This window comes from Rhodnius prolixus, unplaced genomic scaffold, assembly GCF_049639745.1.
Source record: "Rhodnius prolixus isolate KJV_2025 unplaced genomic scaffold, Rpr scaffold_2, whole genome shotgun sequence".
NCBI classification, from domain to species: Eukaryota; Metazoa; Arthropoda; class Insecta; order Hemiptera; family Reduviidae; genus Rhodnius; species Rhodnius prolixus.
The window spans coordinates 18,656,323-18,675,032 of record NW_027411592.1 but is presented as its reverse complement, the minus strand read 5'-3'; the positions used below and the strand labels follow the sequence as shown (position 1 = coordinate 18,675,032).

At 30.3% G+C, this 18,710-nt stretch overlaps 1 protein-coding gene and 1 long non-coding RNA gene across 4 annotated transcripts in view; one reads left to right on the top strand and one right to left on the bottom strand.

Annotated features, from left to right (window-relative positions):
* Nucleotides 1-5,193, top strand: part of LOC141449200 (uncharacterized) — a 180,490-nt gene extending 175,297 nt beyond the window's left edge. For all 3 annotated transcript variants that reach the window (XM_074118376.1, XM_074118375.1, XM_074118377.1), the window contains one exon: nt 1,314-5,193. In XM_074118376.1, coding sequence (XP_073974477.1) covers nt 1,314-1,462 — 149 coding nt within the window. In that variant the 3' untranslated portion in view covers nt 1,463-5,193. The remainder of the gene's footprint in view (nt 1-1,313) is intronic.
* An 8,678-nt stretch (nt 5,194-13,871) lies between these two features.
* LOC141449189 (uncharacterized) lies at nt 13,872-18,488 on the bottom strand. The gene is made up of 4 exons (XR_012455386.1): nt 18,305-18,488; nt 14,731-16,148; nt 14,477-14,662; nt 13,872-14,110 (listed from the first exon to the last, which is right to left on the bottom strand). It is a non-coding gene; the product is annotated as an uncharacterized lncRNA (long non-coding RNA).
* Nucleotides 18,489-18,710: the final 222 nt, after the last annotated feature.

The following is an 18,710-nucleotide window of genomic DNA, read 5'->3' as shown; positions in this document are numbered from 1 at the left end:
ACCATCTTGAGGTTCGCAGATTTTGTTTTTTTCGCTTCTTCAGTGGACGAATTATTCATTATAATAAAGGAACTTCTAGATTAAACAGGAACTACGAGATGCCAAAAACACAAAGCTGATATCGAACGGCCCGGAAAAATGTATTAATTTGAATAGAGAGAAAGTAGATTGGGTAGAAAATGTGGTGTACTTGGGACAACTGATCTCTGTAAGGAATAAAACTACAGAGGAAATTAACAGAAGGATTTCTATCAGTTGGAGAAAGTCTCAGTCCATGAGGCACATTTTCAAATCTAATTTGAATATGGTAACCAAGAGGAAGGTGTTTAATGCCTGTATAATTTCCTCCCTTCTGTACGGGTCGCAGACTCGGTCCATTGAAGAAATGAACAGCAGCTGAGTAGCACGCAACGAGCTATGGAAAGAAGTATTCTGAATATTAAATTGAAATATAAAGTAAGGAAAACAGAGAGCAGGGCTACCTTTTTACCAAGTAGTGCATACGCCAAAAAAGCTCAAGTGGTGGTAAACGGGACACGTGTCTCGAGCTAGAAACACCTGAATAAACAGTGTTACTAAATGGTCTCCATTGAATAAGCAAAAGAGTAGAGATAGAATTTGTGTTTTATTTTATTCTTTATTTATTTAATTTACAGTCAAAAGTTAATTTATTATATTAGTATTTTGTTTTGGTATTTATATATATAAAAAAAAGAAGATATTTCTGTAATGTATTAATATATAATTTTGGAATAGAGGCTTTATTTATTATTATTATTAATAATGTGTTTATTCCGCTTATTTTTCTAATTCGTTGCCCTCATAAGTTATTTTTAACTTCTTATTTTTTTTTATTTTTGGCATGGCAATGAGCTGTAGCAGGCTCCAGGAAAGAAACAATAAGCTTCAGTTACCAAAATGATTATTTAATGTCAGAATTGATTAGTATGCAAAAATATTGAAATATTCCTTTAACCATGATGTATTGTTTCATAAATCAATTAGTAGCTTTTTGTCTGGCCTAAGAAGGGAAATCAGAAAGTAACTAATAAAACTTTAATTTTTTGAGTGAATAATAAAATATTTGGTGTATGATACCGATTCCGTTTGGTTTGATATGAGCGGGGAGTTGCTTTGATTTGCTTGTGAGATCACAAGGATAATTTTACGTTGAATACTGTGTTTCTATACAATATATTGTGTATATCTCTATGAGTATATGTTGCTCTTGAGCAATGTTTTTTGTCGTTGCATTTTTTTTTTTTTTACCAAATTTTGGGTTTTTATTAAAATATGTCGCACGATGATTACAGGTCATTTCACCCAGATGGTTTGGCGTGATACTAAAGAGATCGGCGTAGGACGAGCTAAAGGAAAATCCGGCCAGGTGGTTATTGTTGCCAACTATAAACCTCGTGGCAATATTTTCGGTCAATTCACTGCTAATGTTCTTCGACCCTAAATATTGCTGTTTAATTTTTTACCTTTCATCTTAAATGACCTTAGCTTTAGTTCAAGTATTCTTTTTAAAAAAAAATAAATAAATAAATAAACAAAATACAGTACTAGAGAATGTAGGATGATCAGCTGAGATCATCTGATTTATGTTCAAAAAATACCAAAAACATTTGCACAAATAGTTACTCTTTTTAGTCAATTTTTATAGCTTATCTTATTTTGTAAGTATCTTTTCTAAAGATTGACAAATCATTTTGTCAGATTCTGACAATTATATTAAAGATGAACGACAATTGAATAAGAACATGAATGGGAAGAACGTTTTATAAAAAGTGTCCCATAAAGCCAATAAGTTTATACATGGCCAATTTGATTCTTTAATCAAATGTTGGTTGTTTATAGCAACAGTTTACCTCCTAGCTAAATCCAACCGATAGCACACCTGCTTTGCTGTGAGTCGGTGAGGGACCTAAGAAATAAGGAGCTTGAAAATAATTTCAGGAGAACAGTGAGGGACTTTTTCATGTCTCGGTTCTGTTACGGAGGGGTAATAATAATCGCCGTCCGAAGGCCTCGCGCCGGTTTGATTTTGTTTCAGGATTTGTTTGTATTAATGATTTCACTTTTTAGTATTCGGCTATAAGTGAACATTAGGTTATTTATTTCCGATAGGAAGAAGCCTTGTGCAAAATTGTTGATATTAATCGTCCTGAATAATTTCTATCATTTGTTTATATTCACAATTCAACGTCATTACCATTCATTGAATCTAGACCTTTTTTTTTGTAATTATGTAAATTTTAATCTCGTCAAAATCCGGCAGAAATACCAGTTTTTGTGATTTTTTATGTTTTAATTTAAATGTTCTCTTAATTAAGTCATAACTATTCTTATTTGACGTAAATTATGGTTAAAAATTGTATTGCGACATAAGTTTTGGTATTTCAAAAATGTAACTAATGTAATTCATCTATTTAATAACTATTCCTGTTTTGGAAATTATCAGTCTAATAAACTTTTAAGTGGAAAACCTATTTCCCTTTATCTTGAATGAAATCTAATAATATTACTTATTTTATTCAGCTCACTGCGGACCTTAACCACAATTTTCAATAAATCTGAACTTTTTGCAATTGCCTAATTCTGAGTGATAGATAAACATCGTTTAAATAGTCTGGAAATTTTTGAAAATAAAAAAAAATTGAAATGGCAAATAAAATTATTTTATTATAATTTATTAAGAAGCTTTTGGAATTTCATTCAGATTTGTTAAAAGTTATTCCACATACGGATACTTTAATAGGCAAAAAAAAATATCAACATTACCCTTCACAACTGACTATTAAAGTTTAATGATCGAAAATTAATTATTCTGAAAATCCCCAGATTAATTAAAAATATTAGAATACTGATCCATGATTATAATTACACTTTCACAATATTTGCCCAGTTTCATTAGAAAAATCTTCTGATCTTTTTTACTTTTTAAAGGAGAACATTTTTTCCAACTTAAGGGTTCAATTATTCTGAAAATATTTATTCAGATATTATCTAAATCTTTTATTGGAATATAAATACTATGGATGAGCTCTTTTAAATACATTTGGCAATATATTTCGCCTACAAAGCTTCTTGCTCATCGAAAATGTGCAGTTAAGATATTTAAAATTCTTTGTCCAGATATGGTTGTGGATATTTCTATAATTAGATTTGTGAGCGATTCTCTGTCGGTTGTTTGAAAGACATTTTCAAACTTATCGGGGTTCAGTGTTTAAAGAAAAAAGATTTTTTTTTAGTGCTTATAAAATATCTCTAGAGATGAAAAGTGTTAGAGCTTAATTAAAAATCTATACATACAATTGCCAACTGAAACTGTACGCTAAATAAATCGAAGCTTAAATTTCTAAAGCCCCTGCCTTAATATATACTAAATTACAGGAGAATATCAATCATTAGCTCAAATATTTCGTGATTAAAATAACCTTATATACTTAATAAAAGAAAGACTTTTTTAAGTACATGTTCGAGTAATTATTTGTATACTTGATAAATTGATAATGATAATAACTATATCTTCCGTTATTGTCTGAGAGACTTTCTCATGCTAAATTAATGATAGCAAAAATATCGATAATCAAAAATAAAAGTTTCAAATTTATAGACTGATCGTAAGAATTATTTAATTTTTATTAAATATTGTATTAAATTCTTATAAAGACAAAATTTATAATTTATTAATGATTATAATATATATGCCTAGTATATTAAACAAAAAATAAACAGGATTTTAAAACCAGAATAAAAAAAATTGTAGTGTTGAGAACGTATTGTCTAGTTTTTGTAAGATATGTATGTATTATATTTGCATACTTGGAACTGAATACATTCAAGCGATCCATCCCATTGGCTGTTTGTATTTAATACGATTGTAGTGTAAGGAGTTAATTATTAGCAGTTGTTTGACGTGATTTTAGTAAGAGTAATGTCTTAATTAAAGCAGTTGGCTGGTAAAACATAATTGTTATTATTCAAAGTATCTTATCTTTTTTTTTTAATGAAAATTAGTAGTTCATTTCGTTCTTCTTAAAATGTGGTTTCCATTGCATTTATACAAAACAATTTACAATCCAAATATGTTATTCCAATTTCTCGAACTGAACCTATTTCATTGGAAACTCGGAGACAAAATGTTTGTGCTCGGTGATTCCGAACTTTTTTTAAAAAGTTTCATTACAGACCTTTCATCTAATTTCTTGAACAGGAAGTAATTCGTATTCATTTCAAGATTGATATTGTAGGAAGGAGCGTTTATCGAAAAAATATGGAGTGGAAAATGCCCATGGGCTGATTGATTCTTTTAAAGATTACATTATTACATTATTAATTACAAAATTAATGTTCTTATTGTATCTGGCATCTGTAAGAGCCCTGTTGTTTTGGAAAGAGATATAACTTGATGCACTGCATATCCTAAACAATTAATAATATTATAATAGTAATATATTTTTATTAAAGATTAATGTGCACAATTATGAAAAACATATTATATAGGAAATGGCTGATGCTGTCTGTAATAATTATATAATATAATATTTACTACTCATGCTCCTATTTTTTCAGCTCTGGGTTGTATTCTTGCCTGATTGTTGTAAAATGTTATAAAATAACTAAATTTAGTTTCCCGATGTAAAAGAGATGGATCTTTGCTGTTTCCATAATAGACCATCACACTTCCTTTGAACTTAAGCTACTAATTTTGGACAATCTCTTTCTGTACAATATGTATAACTGTAAAATATGTAAATTTTATATTTTTAAATTTACTTATATTTTACAATAAGTAAGTTACATCCTATTTTTTGATTACCAATAATTTTGTTAATTTGTTATTATTTTTATTAAGAAATATTTTACTAACAAAACATACACCTTCATTGTATGCTATATATTTATATAAAATTGAATTTAGTTTCTTTGTTTTAGTTAGTTTTATTAATTTTAATATCCATTCCATGTTTTACATATGTACATTTGTATCTATTACTTAACCAATGTAAGAGAAGGAGAAAAGAATTTTGGAAATTTGAAGGAAAGAACGATGTTTATCTTTTTATGAATATTTGTTAGAATTATTCATTTGATATTTCCAAAGATTAGATATTAAGTGGTCAATCACAATAAAATACCAGTTTTAAATATCTTTAATGTGTTTCCAATAAATTCTATTAAATAATATCTTTTTCATTTCACTCATTACTCCCTCAAAAATTGATCACTTTTCTTTTTTCAATCAGATCAATGAATGACCACCCAATATTTTTACAGATTCATTGACAAAATAAAATGCGCATTGGCAATAAACGACTCTGGCTCTGTCACAATACAAATTATCAGGTCAGTTTTGAGGAATATTCTTTAAAAAAAAAACAACAGAATTCTTTCCTAGGTCATATTTAGATTACTCAGTGAATTTGGCTCATTTTTTTTTTTTAACTTAATTTACCTAAGAGAGGATGCTGCTAAAGTGTAAGATGAAGAGCCATATTTGAAAAATGCACTTCCGCGTTTGGTATATTGATAAGTTTCAATATGTCGCCAAAAAGAAATGTCTTGTTAAAAGAATCTACCTGGAGAAATAGTTGCTTTGAGCCACTATTTGGGTTTTGGCCAAACTAGCGGCAAAATAGTTTACAATCAAAGACCTCTAACTCGCTTTTTACCCATTTTACATTTTCCTTATTCTCCACAATCTAATCTGTCACTTTTGAATAAAACTTTTTTTCAGAGAACATTGATTTTACTGCCGCCCTGAATATCGTACCTGCAGCACATATTTTTAAACAGATCATTGTACTGCAGTGAACCTGTTATTGAAGCCAATATAAGTTCTATGTTTCAATAAAATTAGAGTACGCAACAACTCTTGTGGCTTGTGAAGCTCAATTAGTTCATTCTCATACACAAGCATGTTTAATTTTATTTTGATACCCTTTAGGGAGAATGTTCACAGAAATGGAATATTGGCTATTTGTAATTTTTAAATTTCTGCACCTGGGCAACATTTTTATTTAAGATAGCGTCAGCAATCACATGGCAGACTAGCTATCTTATTTCCCGGTAGTTAATTAAGCTTTTTTGTATTTATCTCAGTGTAAAAATCATATTAAAGTATGCAATATATTTAAGGTTAAAGAAAGTGCACTTTACACAAAATGTTGACAATTTCCTGTTGAAACTGTGTTAAATTTCTCGCAATTTTTACTTCAACACGTTTCTATAAAAACTGACCTTTATCATAAATAAATGGTGTGTTTATTGTTTAGTTTAGTTTGTTTATGTTTTGAGTAAAATACCGCAAATTGCAAATTGATTTTCTTCCAGTCGTGAATAAATACATTTTACGAATTAATTGAATGATAATAATTATTTTTTCAATTTTTTAAGCACTTAAAATGTTTGGTACTTTGTAACTGCCCTACATTAAACAGTACTCATCTATTCACATATTAAACTTCTTGGATTTCGCCTTCAAATGATTTACCTACAAGAAAATGCAATGTCCTTTAAGTACGGAATATCATTTTTTATATGCACTCTGCGAATAGTAGACTGCATTTGGGTTAATCCATTATTCACAGTTATCTCTTAATGGTGCGATATGGTGGCAGTATCGCTGCCTCTCGAACTGCGCATCACACTTAGTTCCTTCTTGCATGCACTTGGGGGCTCTTTATTTCTTATGCAAATCGCATCATTTGGACTCGTTTCTTTTAGCTTATTGTATTAATCCTTCATTGTGTTTCGGCTTATTCATTACAGTTATGGTTACAACGGTTTACTCTAAACCGTTACTGCCACAGTTTACTTTATCTAAAGTACTTCTATAAAATTACCAGTCCAGTTTGCATGCTAAGTTAGACCCAAATGAAGGTCGCGATTCTGGTATTTAAGTTAATGGGAATGTTAACGGAATAATTTTATGCAATTTGGGGGGAAGTCCTTGTGAATTTTTTTTTCTACAACCTCTTAGAAAATATTTCCTAGAAAATTGAATTGCTTTCAAGTGTTGCGAAAAGCAAATAACCTTCAATTATAAGAAAAACCTGGAATGTGTGGTTTTTATAATATTGCTGAAATTTTTTTTTTTTTAAAAAAATAAGGCCAATCAGGTGAGAGAAAGTCCAAAGAGTGGTAACACCCGATTTTATGTCATAAATAATTAAATGGATTTTTGAAACATAGATTTTTGTTTTCTTTTATCATTCCATTAATGATTTAATAAATAATTAATTTAATGAATTTCCATTTTATCAGCTTGATTATTGGAGTTTTTATTATTTTTATAAAGGTTGATACGACAAAGAAAGGAAGCCGAAGATTACTAATAATCTTAATAATAGTTATCAGACGTTCACACGGCTTAAATTAACAAAAAATAATCTCAAGAAGAAGTACTATTTTAGAAGTTAACATGCAAATTTAGATTCCAGCATAGTTCAAAGGCATCGCTAACGCCGTCTACCTAAGGTTGGTTATCAAAATAAACTAATGAATTAATCAATAATAAAAAATATTAAGATGAAAATGAATTTGGCTATTACATTTCAGTAAAGGAAAATAAAATTCACAGCCATTACATTAATAGCTTCCGCTAAAATAAAAAGGAAGTAAATTTATAAAGAAAAAGTAATAAGAACATTAAGTAGTAATAATTTGAAATTAATAGACTTCTTTTTTTTTTGGTGGGTGTACGAATGAAAATCACTGAGTTTTATGAAGGATTTCAGTTAATTACAATTTTTTACGAGGCGCAAGTTTTTATAAAATTATAATTTTAATTTTAATTTTGAAATCTGTAATCTTAATATGAATCACCAGATTGTTAGAATTTGTATTTATTATGGAAAAGGAATTAATTACAATATGTTACCATGATAGTTACGTCAGGACCAGGTTTTTGTTTTCACTGAAGTTTGAGTTAATTCTGCAGATTAAACTATATTTAAACATTTTCAAGATGATTCTTATGCCGTAGTTTCAGTTTAGTGGTTTTGAGCCGCTATTTAATGAGTGAGACTTCTCAGTTCTGAGACCTGCTGCATGTAGGTACTATAATTGGTTGGAAATGAGCTATCAGTAAGCTCTGAACTTCGGCCATCTTCACCAATGAATGATATCTAATTTGGTACCAAGTCAAATGTTAAGCCCCTGATGCTAATGTGACCTCAGATTTCGACGCCTCTGATTTATATGTAGTTTATGTACACATATATACGTATATAAGTTTATACGATATATATATATTTGTGTGAGTGGGTATTAGCCGGAAAGTAGAGGTATAAAATTAATTCAGAAGACATTAAATTAAGCATGTAAGAAGGTTATCCCAGATATCTCTTTGTATTCCACAAGCACTACTCTTTCTCATACTTTCAACCTTTTTAGAATCTCTAGGTGCCTCTTTGAGCCAAATAGGAGAGCTTTGGTTAGTTACACACACTATAGCTTCTTGGAATTCTTATTTCGATTAACCATGACCTTAAGTACAGAACCTATATTTCCAACCAATTGGAAAATTTTGATCTCAAAGAGATAGTGGAGGGGTTGTAAACGAAGGTTCATTGTGTGAGTAAAATGGTTCTATTTAGCCAGAAGAGGTAATTGGGAGTACATTATAAATCCTCGTATAGAATAAATATATTCTTGAATAAAGTTTAATGAGGCTTTATTGAACGAAAAAGCGCAGAACCTTTAAAAACCTCTTCAGATCAAGAAAAGGTTGCTGTTATTTCCAATTTTCTTTAATCTTAGAAGAAAAAAAAAGTCATCTGTTTGTGCGTAGTCTTGAAGTATGAAGGGTTGTAATTGTATTCACGAGAAATGTATAATAGTTAATTGTTTGTAGTGAGGGGCGATAAATTACTTTTTGCCCTGTAATAGTTGTTTGACGGGTCATTTGTTATGGATGGTAGTAGAGGCTATTGGTCGACTCAGAGTTGCGGGAACACATTACAAGTGTAAACCTAAAAGTTGCATTAGGGGACGGGATTAGCCTCAGTAAGATGACAGAGGAGCGAGTGTGGTAAACGCAGACGCTAATAGCCCACACCAACTTTTCTTATTTTAGCCTTTATCACGTTTAATCTTTAATTTAGACAAAATAATGCAGCCAAACTTGAAATTTGATAAGACTACTTCTACACTATCTTTGATCTTTGACTTTGTGAAATGTTCACTTGATTGATTAACTATTATTTGGTTTTATATTTTCTTACTAGGCTAAGAAAGGAATGTATTGCAATCTTGTCAAAGTCAGTTACCAGAAGTATCCGTTTTAGAGACCCCTGGTTCCAAAATAAAAGTGTTTTTCCAAAGTTGATGTGTCAATTGTAGACCGTAAAGTAATCAAATTAGCGTGAAGCCAAATCTACCAGGGTCTAAAACTATATAGGCTAATGAAGTAAGCCGATAATCGAGCAGAAATAATGACATTTCATGTAGTGACAGTATGAATTAAAAAACAATATTTTCCAAACACATTACTTAACAAGAATACAATGTGAATAGCATCTGGCATTTCTGAAAAGAGATCAGTTATTATTAGCATTACGTTATCTTGTCACTAGCTATTTTGTAGGATTGGCATTGAAATACAGTCTGTTAGAAAGATCTCAGCTAAAGTTAAGCTCTCTTAATATTTTAAGTGTAAAATATGTTCAGGAGTTCTCATATTGCCCCACCGTCATCCTCTTAGCAGGGTTTGAGCTGCAGGGTCAAAACTGCAACACAATTTGAAAATCCAATAAACTATTGAAATATATTGTACTTTTCAATCTCAATTTACGATCAGGTTCTTTGTAAAAACACAAATCTCTTAGTCCACCGGATAGCCACTTCAATTCCAACTTTTGTCTTAACTTTAGTTGTGGTCCATCTATGGCTTAGGTCCTTGGAATAAAGACTCGGATTTAACAAACCAAATAGGGAACTAAACCTTGGTACCCCATATTTCCCAGCTAGAAACAGCCACACATTATAGACTGTCTCACCGATTCACTTCCAAAGTTCCAGAACCGTCGCAACCTGAATAAGTACAAAAATGTGAATCAAATCCAGTTGCCAGATATATGTAGTGTGGTTTACTGAGTGTGCGAGGACAGAAAGAACAACTTCTTCATAAAAAGAACTGATAGTGTCAAATCTTTCCTAGCCTATTGCCTGACAGCCAGAGATACAGCAGCTTTGTACTTGCAACTTTGTTTTAAGTCGACCAAATTGTTGGCCAGCATATTTTTCTAAACACACTTGGTCGCAAACTAATTTGCCTTAAAATGTTTCGGCTGGGATTGTCGATGATACTATTGTATATTTAATTTCAGAATGTTAGTGTCTTCAATCCCGTGAGCAACTTTCATATACATTCACAAGAAAATAAACTTTCAGTTGAACTTTTTTAATTCTTATCTTTAATAGAAGGTTGTAATATTTTTTTTTTAGACAGTTACTTCGTTATGTATTGCCGAGTTGTGAACAGTAACCACTAAAGGTCACATTAAAAACAAAACAGAAAAGTGAAATAGCTCCATTATTTTAATAATTGCAGCAGAAAAGGCGTGATGATTCTTGGAGCATCATTTATCTTCACTAGAGTCTGCCGCACAAGTAAACCACGCTAAGTGGAGGCCGTAAGATGATCTTCCTTATTTGACACCCACCCACATCGTGTAAAAAGGAAGTTGTAATATAAAGTGGAACTTTCTCTTTAGTTCGTTTGTTTTCATTTTGTTTTTCTTCGCATCTTCATATAATGAATTCAAACAGGTACATTACTAAATACGGATCTGATGGATATCGCTGTTTGGGGTTATATTTCTTCAAACTGGATATTTTGGTTTACGTTCGCCTACATTTCCAACATAATTTAATTATTTTATTTTTGGTACTTGACATTCATTCTTGTCTTTGTGTAATATTTACTTGATTAGCTATTAGGTCCTTGGAATAAAGACTCGGATTTAACAAACCAAATAGGGAACTAAACCTTGGTACCCCATATTTCCCAGCTAGAAACAGCCACACATTATAGACTGTCTCACCGATATTATCTTAGCTATTATTATGCTTTATATTTTCTTACTAGGCTAAGAAAGGATTGTATTGCAATCATGTGAAAATCAGGGTCTAAAATAAAAGTGTGTTTTTTTTTTCAAATTTGATGTGTTTTCATCCATCTATGTCAGTACATATTTGGACTATTCGGTTAGTATTTTTCAAAAGCCTGTAATTCTACAAACTAATTGGTATATTCAGCTGAGGTTCCTGTTTTAGATCCTGCCATCCAGAACTATCACTTTAATGAACAGAGTTTTTAGATTTTAGCTTTCTCTCGAAAACGGTTTTCTTTAAACTCTTACAACTAATTACGTGCACGCAGTTCTATACCATTTATTTAAATTATTCTCTTTGGAATATCTATTTTGGGTTATGCTTGGGGAGAGGCTGACTTTAATGCTGTCATTTCTCAATTTAATGTACTATTCCATCTCTGGTGAAAAATTGTTCACCGAACTATATAAATTCAAATTCAAATTTAGAAAATCATCCAATCGAAGAAGGACTTTTCTTAATATGTTTACCATTTTTAGTGATGTTTTTGTAAAATGCGTTTTATAATTTTGTTTACATAATTCATTATATTGTATACACTACGTATATGTTTGAAGTATTACATGTGTTTGAAACATTTATTCTATTTATGCAATAGAGTATAAATTTTGAAATACTTACACCAGAAGATTGTCTGAAAAGCCAAATACACGATTAATCTTATGACATCTTGAATTCCCTAATTTGGCGTAGTTTGTACTTAAAATCGTAAAATGTGATCGCCTTTTTGGTCTACAAACCAATAAATCAACAAGATCGTGCGAAGTTTTAAATCGTTAAACATGATTGCGAATATTGCCCAGTGATTAAATGGTGATTGGTTAATTTTTTGTGCTCAAAGTCAATTATGGATCAATGAAGACAATTTGAGGCGAATAACAATGTAGCAAAATTGGCAATATTTCGTGCCGGAGATGAGAGAAATACTTGTTTGCCTTGAATCATCTTCTTGATTTTCTCCTCAACTTTTCTCATGTCTTGACAACTTATTTCATCTTGCTTTAGCAATTAATTACATTGTTTTCTTATTCCAATTTTTTTTTAAATAATTTTTGGTTAGGTGCCGGAACTCTTTCCACTTATTGTAGTTGGAACTATTTATTTCTGGTTAGTTGCCGCCCATTTTCATCGCTAGATCTTTATCTAACTGCTAAAATCTCATTTAGCCTATCCAGTTCTGATAAAAAAAAAAAAAAAACATTTTATTGCGGGTAATTAATCAGATAATTGATAGAAATTAAAGAGTTTTAATGAACTATTATTTTTTCATAATTATTATTTTCTAAACCGAAGCAGGAGGTTTAGAAGAAACCGAACAGTATGTTTATTAAGTGTGAATAGTAGACCTGCTTAGTAAGTCGGCCGAGCTTAACAGCCTACTGAATTCCCTCAATATTGTTTTGTTGATTTTCTTTCTTTACTAGTTTTCACAAAACTAAAAGCAAACTATATTAATTTACAATTTGGAATCTTTCCAGAAATTACAGAAAGGTCCATATTACCTTTTTACTAAATTTCTTTCTTTCATCTTGTGTCTTTAAGATTAGAAATAATTTCCATGCAACTTCGTTGCTCCTAAAATTACTTTTCTGGTTTATTATTTATTTTTTTATTTGCACTAAATTGAGTAATAGTAAATGAGTTAAATATAAATTATTATTAATAGCAAATTCATTATAACTATCCATTTATCTACAAATTCTTACAAAAAGTAAATGTGAGGTTTTAAAATTTATTATTTTTAGTCTTTTATTGGAATTTACCACCGCAACGGTTGTTGCAACAAGCAAATTAAAACATTTAAAATGAACAAAATAATCAAGAATTCTTCCTTCAAACTTACAAACTTACGTCAAAAACGAAATAAATGTTTTGAAGAAAATAATAATATTAATGCTAGTGAAATATTAATGTTAATAAAAGTATTAATTTTACCCCGTCTATTAACTCTTAATATTTCTTCAATTAATCAAAAATATGAACTTCCCTGTTAGGACACATGAAAATCTTTGTCGGCAAAGGAAAGAGTTGGACATTAAAATAAAAGGTGAATAGATTTATATAAACAACAATATTTATCGGGATAAAATTGAAATCTTACCTTTTCTTTTACAATTATTCTAGATTAATTTTTATTGACAAGTGGCTGCAAACTTAATATCAAAAAGGAAAGAGTTCGAATCGGCTTAGAGGACTTATCAACCTAATAATGTTGTTACAGGTCGAATTTAGAACGCCCTATATAATTTAGTTTGATTGTTTGTTTCTGTGTACATCGGCAATATGAAAAGGAATTTTGATTCATTAAATCATCAGTAAGATCGAAGAATTGATTTGAGGACAGAAAATGCCGATTTAAAATTTATTACTTCGATTTATTGGTAGTATTTTTGTATAGTAGTGAACTATCACTTCTGTAGAAAAATCGAACAGATAGCTGACCCGAACCAAAAACAATAGCATTGAAGAAATTTGGGACAAATTTCTAATTATAACACAAAATTAAATACATTTGCATTGCTTACCTAAATTTATCTTACAGAGTTGTAGTACTCAGATACATTGATAATTGTTCAAATTAATTTCTTACACAAATTGTAATTTACAGCAAAAATAGTTATAATCTAACATCCACACAAAAGCAGTGATGACAAAAAAATACATTTACAAATTAAGTAGGGGTAAAATTGAAGGAAAAACCTACGTCATTAACAAAAAATAATCAGTATAATACAAAATTTCTTTAATGTAACAACGGGTTTGTATCTATCAGTCGCCAGTTCAATTGCGAAATCTCGAAAATCCAAAAGAGTGAAGTTGAAGCACCTTTAACGCTTCAGTTTCATTGATTGCCATCTAGAGAGCCGTTAGGAAAAACTCGTTAGTCAGCAGTGTTCCAGCAGGGTCTGAAGGATCTACTTGCTCCCTGTAAATTTTTGGTTATGGCATTTACGAGAGGATCTGCAGGTGTACTGGTTACCACTATCTGAAATCATACTTTTAGCTTCAGGTAAAAAAAGAAAATTTCTGGGTGCTTTCATGTAATTATTGTGCTGAATATGTTCAGAAAAATTGGATATGGTAGTCAAATATAATTTTGGTAACAAAATTGTGACACTTATTCTGCCTAATTTGGATCTTAGAACTACTTTTTAAAGAGGTAAAGCTCCAAACAGTTCCTGATAATGGAAGATAATTGAGTTGTGAATTACCCTTAATATATAATTTCTTTGTTCGTAGTAAAGATAAAGAACTTTTTTAGAAATGATTTTTTTTTCCAATCCTGAGAATGATTTACTGTAGTTCACTAACAACAGAGGTGATTAATTCAGGTTAGTGCAATGGAAATCACCTTAGTAGTAATGGTTTCGAGCACCAGATAGACGCACTTAGATGTTCCTCTTTTTATTTTTGAAGAGCTTCTGCAGCTGTCTGACCGTGATGGATGGTGTTGTTGGTAACAAGATTGTGTAGTTTTTATCGAGTTAGTGTTGTCGGCAGTAAATTGAAAAGTTTTGTGCGCTAATGAACTGTCACACTATAATTAAAATAAAATTTAGTCACTTGCAATGCGACTTATAATTATTGTAAATAATTTATCCTTACCAATCTGGAACTTTACGAATACAATTATTATAATTATATTCCATCTCTTTCATGATCTTAGATTTCAAGTTGTGAGTTAGATTGTATTTTAAGATCTATTTACTTCTAAAAAGATAATTTTGTTAAATTAAACTTTATTTTATGGATTGAAGGAATGCTTTTAAAGTTAGTATTTTATATAAGTAGAAATTAAATCCTGTACAAGGATTTGAAATTTCGATTGATGAAATGAATGATAAAAAATTATTTAATGGCTCAATTAGCTTGTGGAAGTGGCTGTAAAGTAAAACATATTGTTCAGGCGGGCTTAAACCCGCAACTGTTAGCTTAAGCTCATATTTTAATATAATACTATGTATATCTACATATGAAAATTTCGTGACTATCCGTACTTTTTGTCATAGATCCGGCACTCCCAATCCAGGACGGTTTCTGCCCCACTAGTAGTATGTTTTCAATCACAGAAATATGTAATAATTATTTTTTATTATTAGTTTACGCAATTAGTAAAATTAATAAGTTAGTACACTATGTATGTGAATACTATACTGTAAATACCTCTTCATATTGTTCTGTCGTAGAATTATATTTAAAAATTCACCTATTACCATGTTTTTTTCTTGTCGTTAAACAAATATTTTAATTTGGTTGTAATAAATCCTTAGTACGATTTTATTGGCATTGGGTTTTCATCATGCAGCCAATTTCATCTTAATTCTTCTATATTTCATATTATTTCAAATGAATTACTTCTATATTTCAGATCAACCTAATTCAATTATAATGTCAAAAGTGTTCATATTATAAAATTTCCAGATTTTTATCTGTTTTTAATTTCTCATTTTAATTTTTAGTGAACTCTAAAACTAATCAATTGCAACACTAACAATCAAAATATCTGAACCAATGTGGACACACTCAGTTCTAGATTAACATAATTACTTTTTGGCGTGTTTGAAGTCATTTTGGTGGGTTAGACTGTCTTACAATCACGATCCAAAGTTTCTTCATCAAGGCTAACGTTTAAGACATAATATTCTTTCCATGGATTGTATTATTCATAAATTAAAAACAAATATATTAAAAAAACTCTGTTTTTATGTAGGCCATTAGTGGTGCTAAAGCCCTAAATGGTTTCAGCCGTACAATATTTTATATTTTCACTATTACTTTGCTAATTTTATTTCCATAATATTCCTGTTTTGGATTCACGCCCTAAATAATTTTTTGTTTTCCTTATTTTCAATAGATCTTGTTGGTTTTTGGGTTATTTGATTTTCAACAGAAAAGATCCATTCTGAAGACCCAATTCTTCTAGTCTCGAAAGAAGTTATCTCGGAAACTGATCTTGAATACCTTCTTTTGTTTTCTTATTTTCTTTCAGTTGTTCTATGGTTTTTATCTGCACTATCTTCCCACTGTGAAATGTACAAATTATCATTAAAGATTTAAATTTAATTTAAGCTTGCGGTTAGTATTTAAAGATCTTGGCGAACGTAAGGGCTGTCCTAACTTAACAACAGAATAACGCTCAGTTTCCACAATATAAAGCAAATGATTGGTTTCATACACATAATTCTGATTTAAAATTTTAGAATTTTACTTCATCTTATCTAAAAATGCTTCAGTTCATTATCCACACCCTTCAGCAAAAATAGAATCAAAAGGAAAATTGATAAGTGCACTAATGATCGGAGAGTTTCAGAAAACTAGTTTGTTAAACTGCCAAGTCTGTGAAATTCACTACGATGCTAATTCATTCGTATTATTTTTGCATTGCTACGAAGTCAAAAAGATCTGTGTGATGGGGCTTTGATTTTATGTGAGAACTGATATCAAGTGATTGATTTAAAATAGTTAAAGGATTGTTTCAGTAAATATGTAGATTAAGTTTGTTGCTTAAACAACAATAACCGTGAACAATTTGGTTTCTGGTTATCCGCACTTCATTTTGTGCCATTCAGTATATATATAATTAATATATATTATTTTCATATTTTGTCGCCTTTACTCTTAACTGTTACGGTGTTCGCAGTTGCTCTACATATTGCCAGTTCATTGGGACAGCCCTGCGCCCTACAAGGCCACCTGTTGGCACCGCCCTCACTCAGTACTGTCTAACGCGGACTGTTTTTTGCCGCCGCGGTTCAGTCTTGCGGGCCATGTCCTTACCCGTTGATCTGCCACAAGAACTTATACCGTTACCACCAAGATATCGTCTGAGAGATCTCATACTGGGTGATTACGCTTTCACAGATGATGGCCAAAGGTATGTTGTGGTTATTAGGTTTAACTAAAAATGCTCATATCATTACTGGTCTCTTTAATCTAATAATTCATGTAAGTCTTTTAATGAAAAGATGAATTCTAGAGAGAGAATATGATTCAATAATTATTTCGCTAATTAATAAAATCAGCACAAATAAATCTAAGTTCCGAACGATTTCCTCAATTTTTAAATTTGAGCCCATCAGTTATTTGTGAAAACTTTCTCTTTGTCTTGGTTATGAAGGAACTGAGAATTCTTAAACTTAAAATTAATACCAAATTCGCCAACTCATAGTTTATTAAGTTTTGTTTATATAATAGTATTTATTTATCATTGATGTGGATTTGTTATTAATAATATTTACTTTAATCATTGTGTTCGTTTATTCTCAGTAAAGAGGAGAATTAGTTATTTGAAAAAACAGCCCATTTTTAAGCCCATATTCTAATTAAAAATTAATTCAAAGAGACCAGTTCATTCTTATTTCAGTTGCCAACTTATTAATAAAAATCTTTTCCACTTAATTCTGTCTCTTAAAAGAAAATTTCCCGCAAAAACAATTTTATAACAATTTAGGGATTCGGATTTGAAGGTGAAAATAAATATTGAATTCTGCAGTAATTGACTATTGTTATTGTATTTGCTAATTTATTTTTTTTATGCTCTTATTTTGATGATGTCATTATTAACAGATTTTTTTAAATAAATTATTTTATATAATTTATAATCACATAAATGATATTATAATATTTATTTTACTACTTAAATGATACGATTTTTTTAAATAAATAAATAAAATAATATTCTACGTTATGTATATCAACAATTTCACTGATCCCGTTAAATACAATTTTGCAGCATTTTTTCAAATAAAACAGCACTTTAAATTCGTACTGGAAAGCCTGAATGTGTGATCAATAAGAATGAAACCGAAAACACATCCACGTTGTCATCAGAAATCGTCGTGCTAGCACATAACATCTGAGGACAAGTGAAAATGATCTTGTCGAAATGATTAAGGAGGAAGCCATGAATGATAGTGACATTATCAATAACAGATTATGAAGACAGACAAGAAGATCCAGACTCTACGACAGAGATCTGCAGGGATCCAGCTTTACAGCAGATTGGAAGAGGATTTTCTTAAAGTAGATAAACAATTCTGAAAGAAGTTTGAAATTCCAAAAAGTGCTTCGATCGTGTACATCTGACGTTTAGAAGCAGCCGATAGAACAAACGACCGCCGTCGCAGAAACTTTTCACCGACTACAAGGTAACAAAAAATTAATCAACTCTAATACGTACCTTTAAGTGACAAAATCGATTTCGAACCAGTTCATTACATGAATATGCACGTTTTGGGCGGAGACGAGTAGTTTTGAATCTTGTACATTTTGAAAATTTCTCCATGATTAAAATGAATTAAATTTTTTTAAATTGTTACCATGGTGATTTAATTATTTATTTTGTTTTGAAAGCAGTTTCTCGCTATTTCGCAAAGTTTTGACATTTTTCTACATGTAACGTTTTTATGCGGTCCCTATCTTTCTCTCAAATACAGGTTTTGCTGTAACTTATGAAAAATGGATAAAAAAAAAAAAAAATTAGTTTTCTTTTTATGTGTTGTATAAAACACAAATATATTTTGTATAAAAAACCTTGCGCCCGTTATGTGCTTTATTAAAGTCATGCCAGAAATATTGATGCTGTA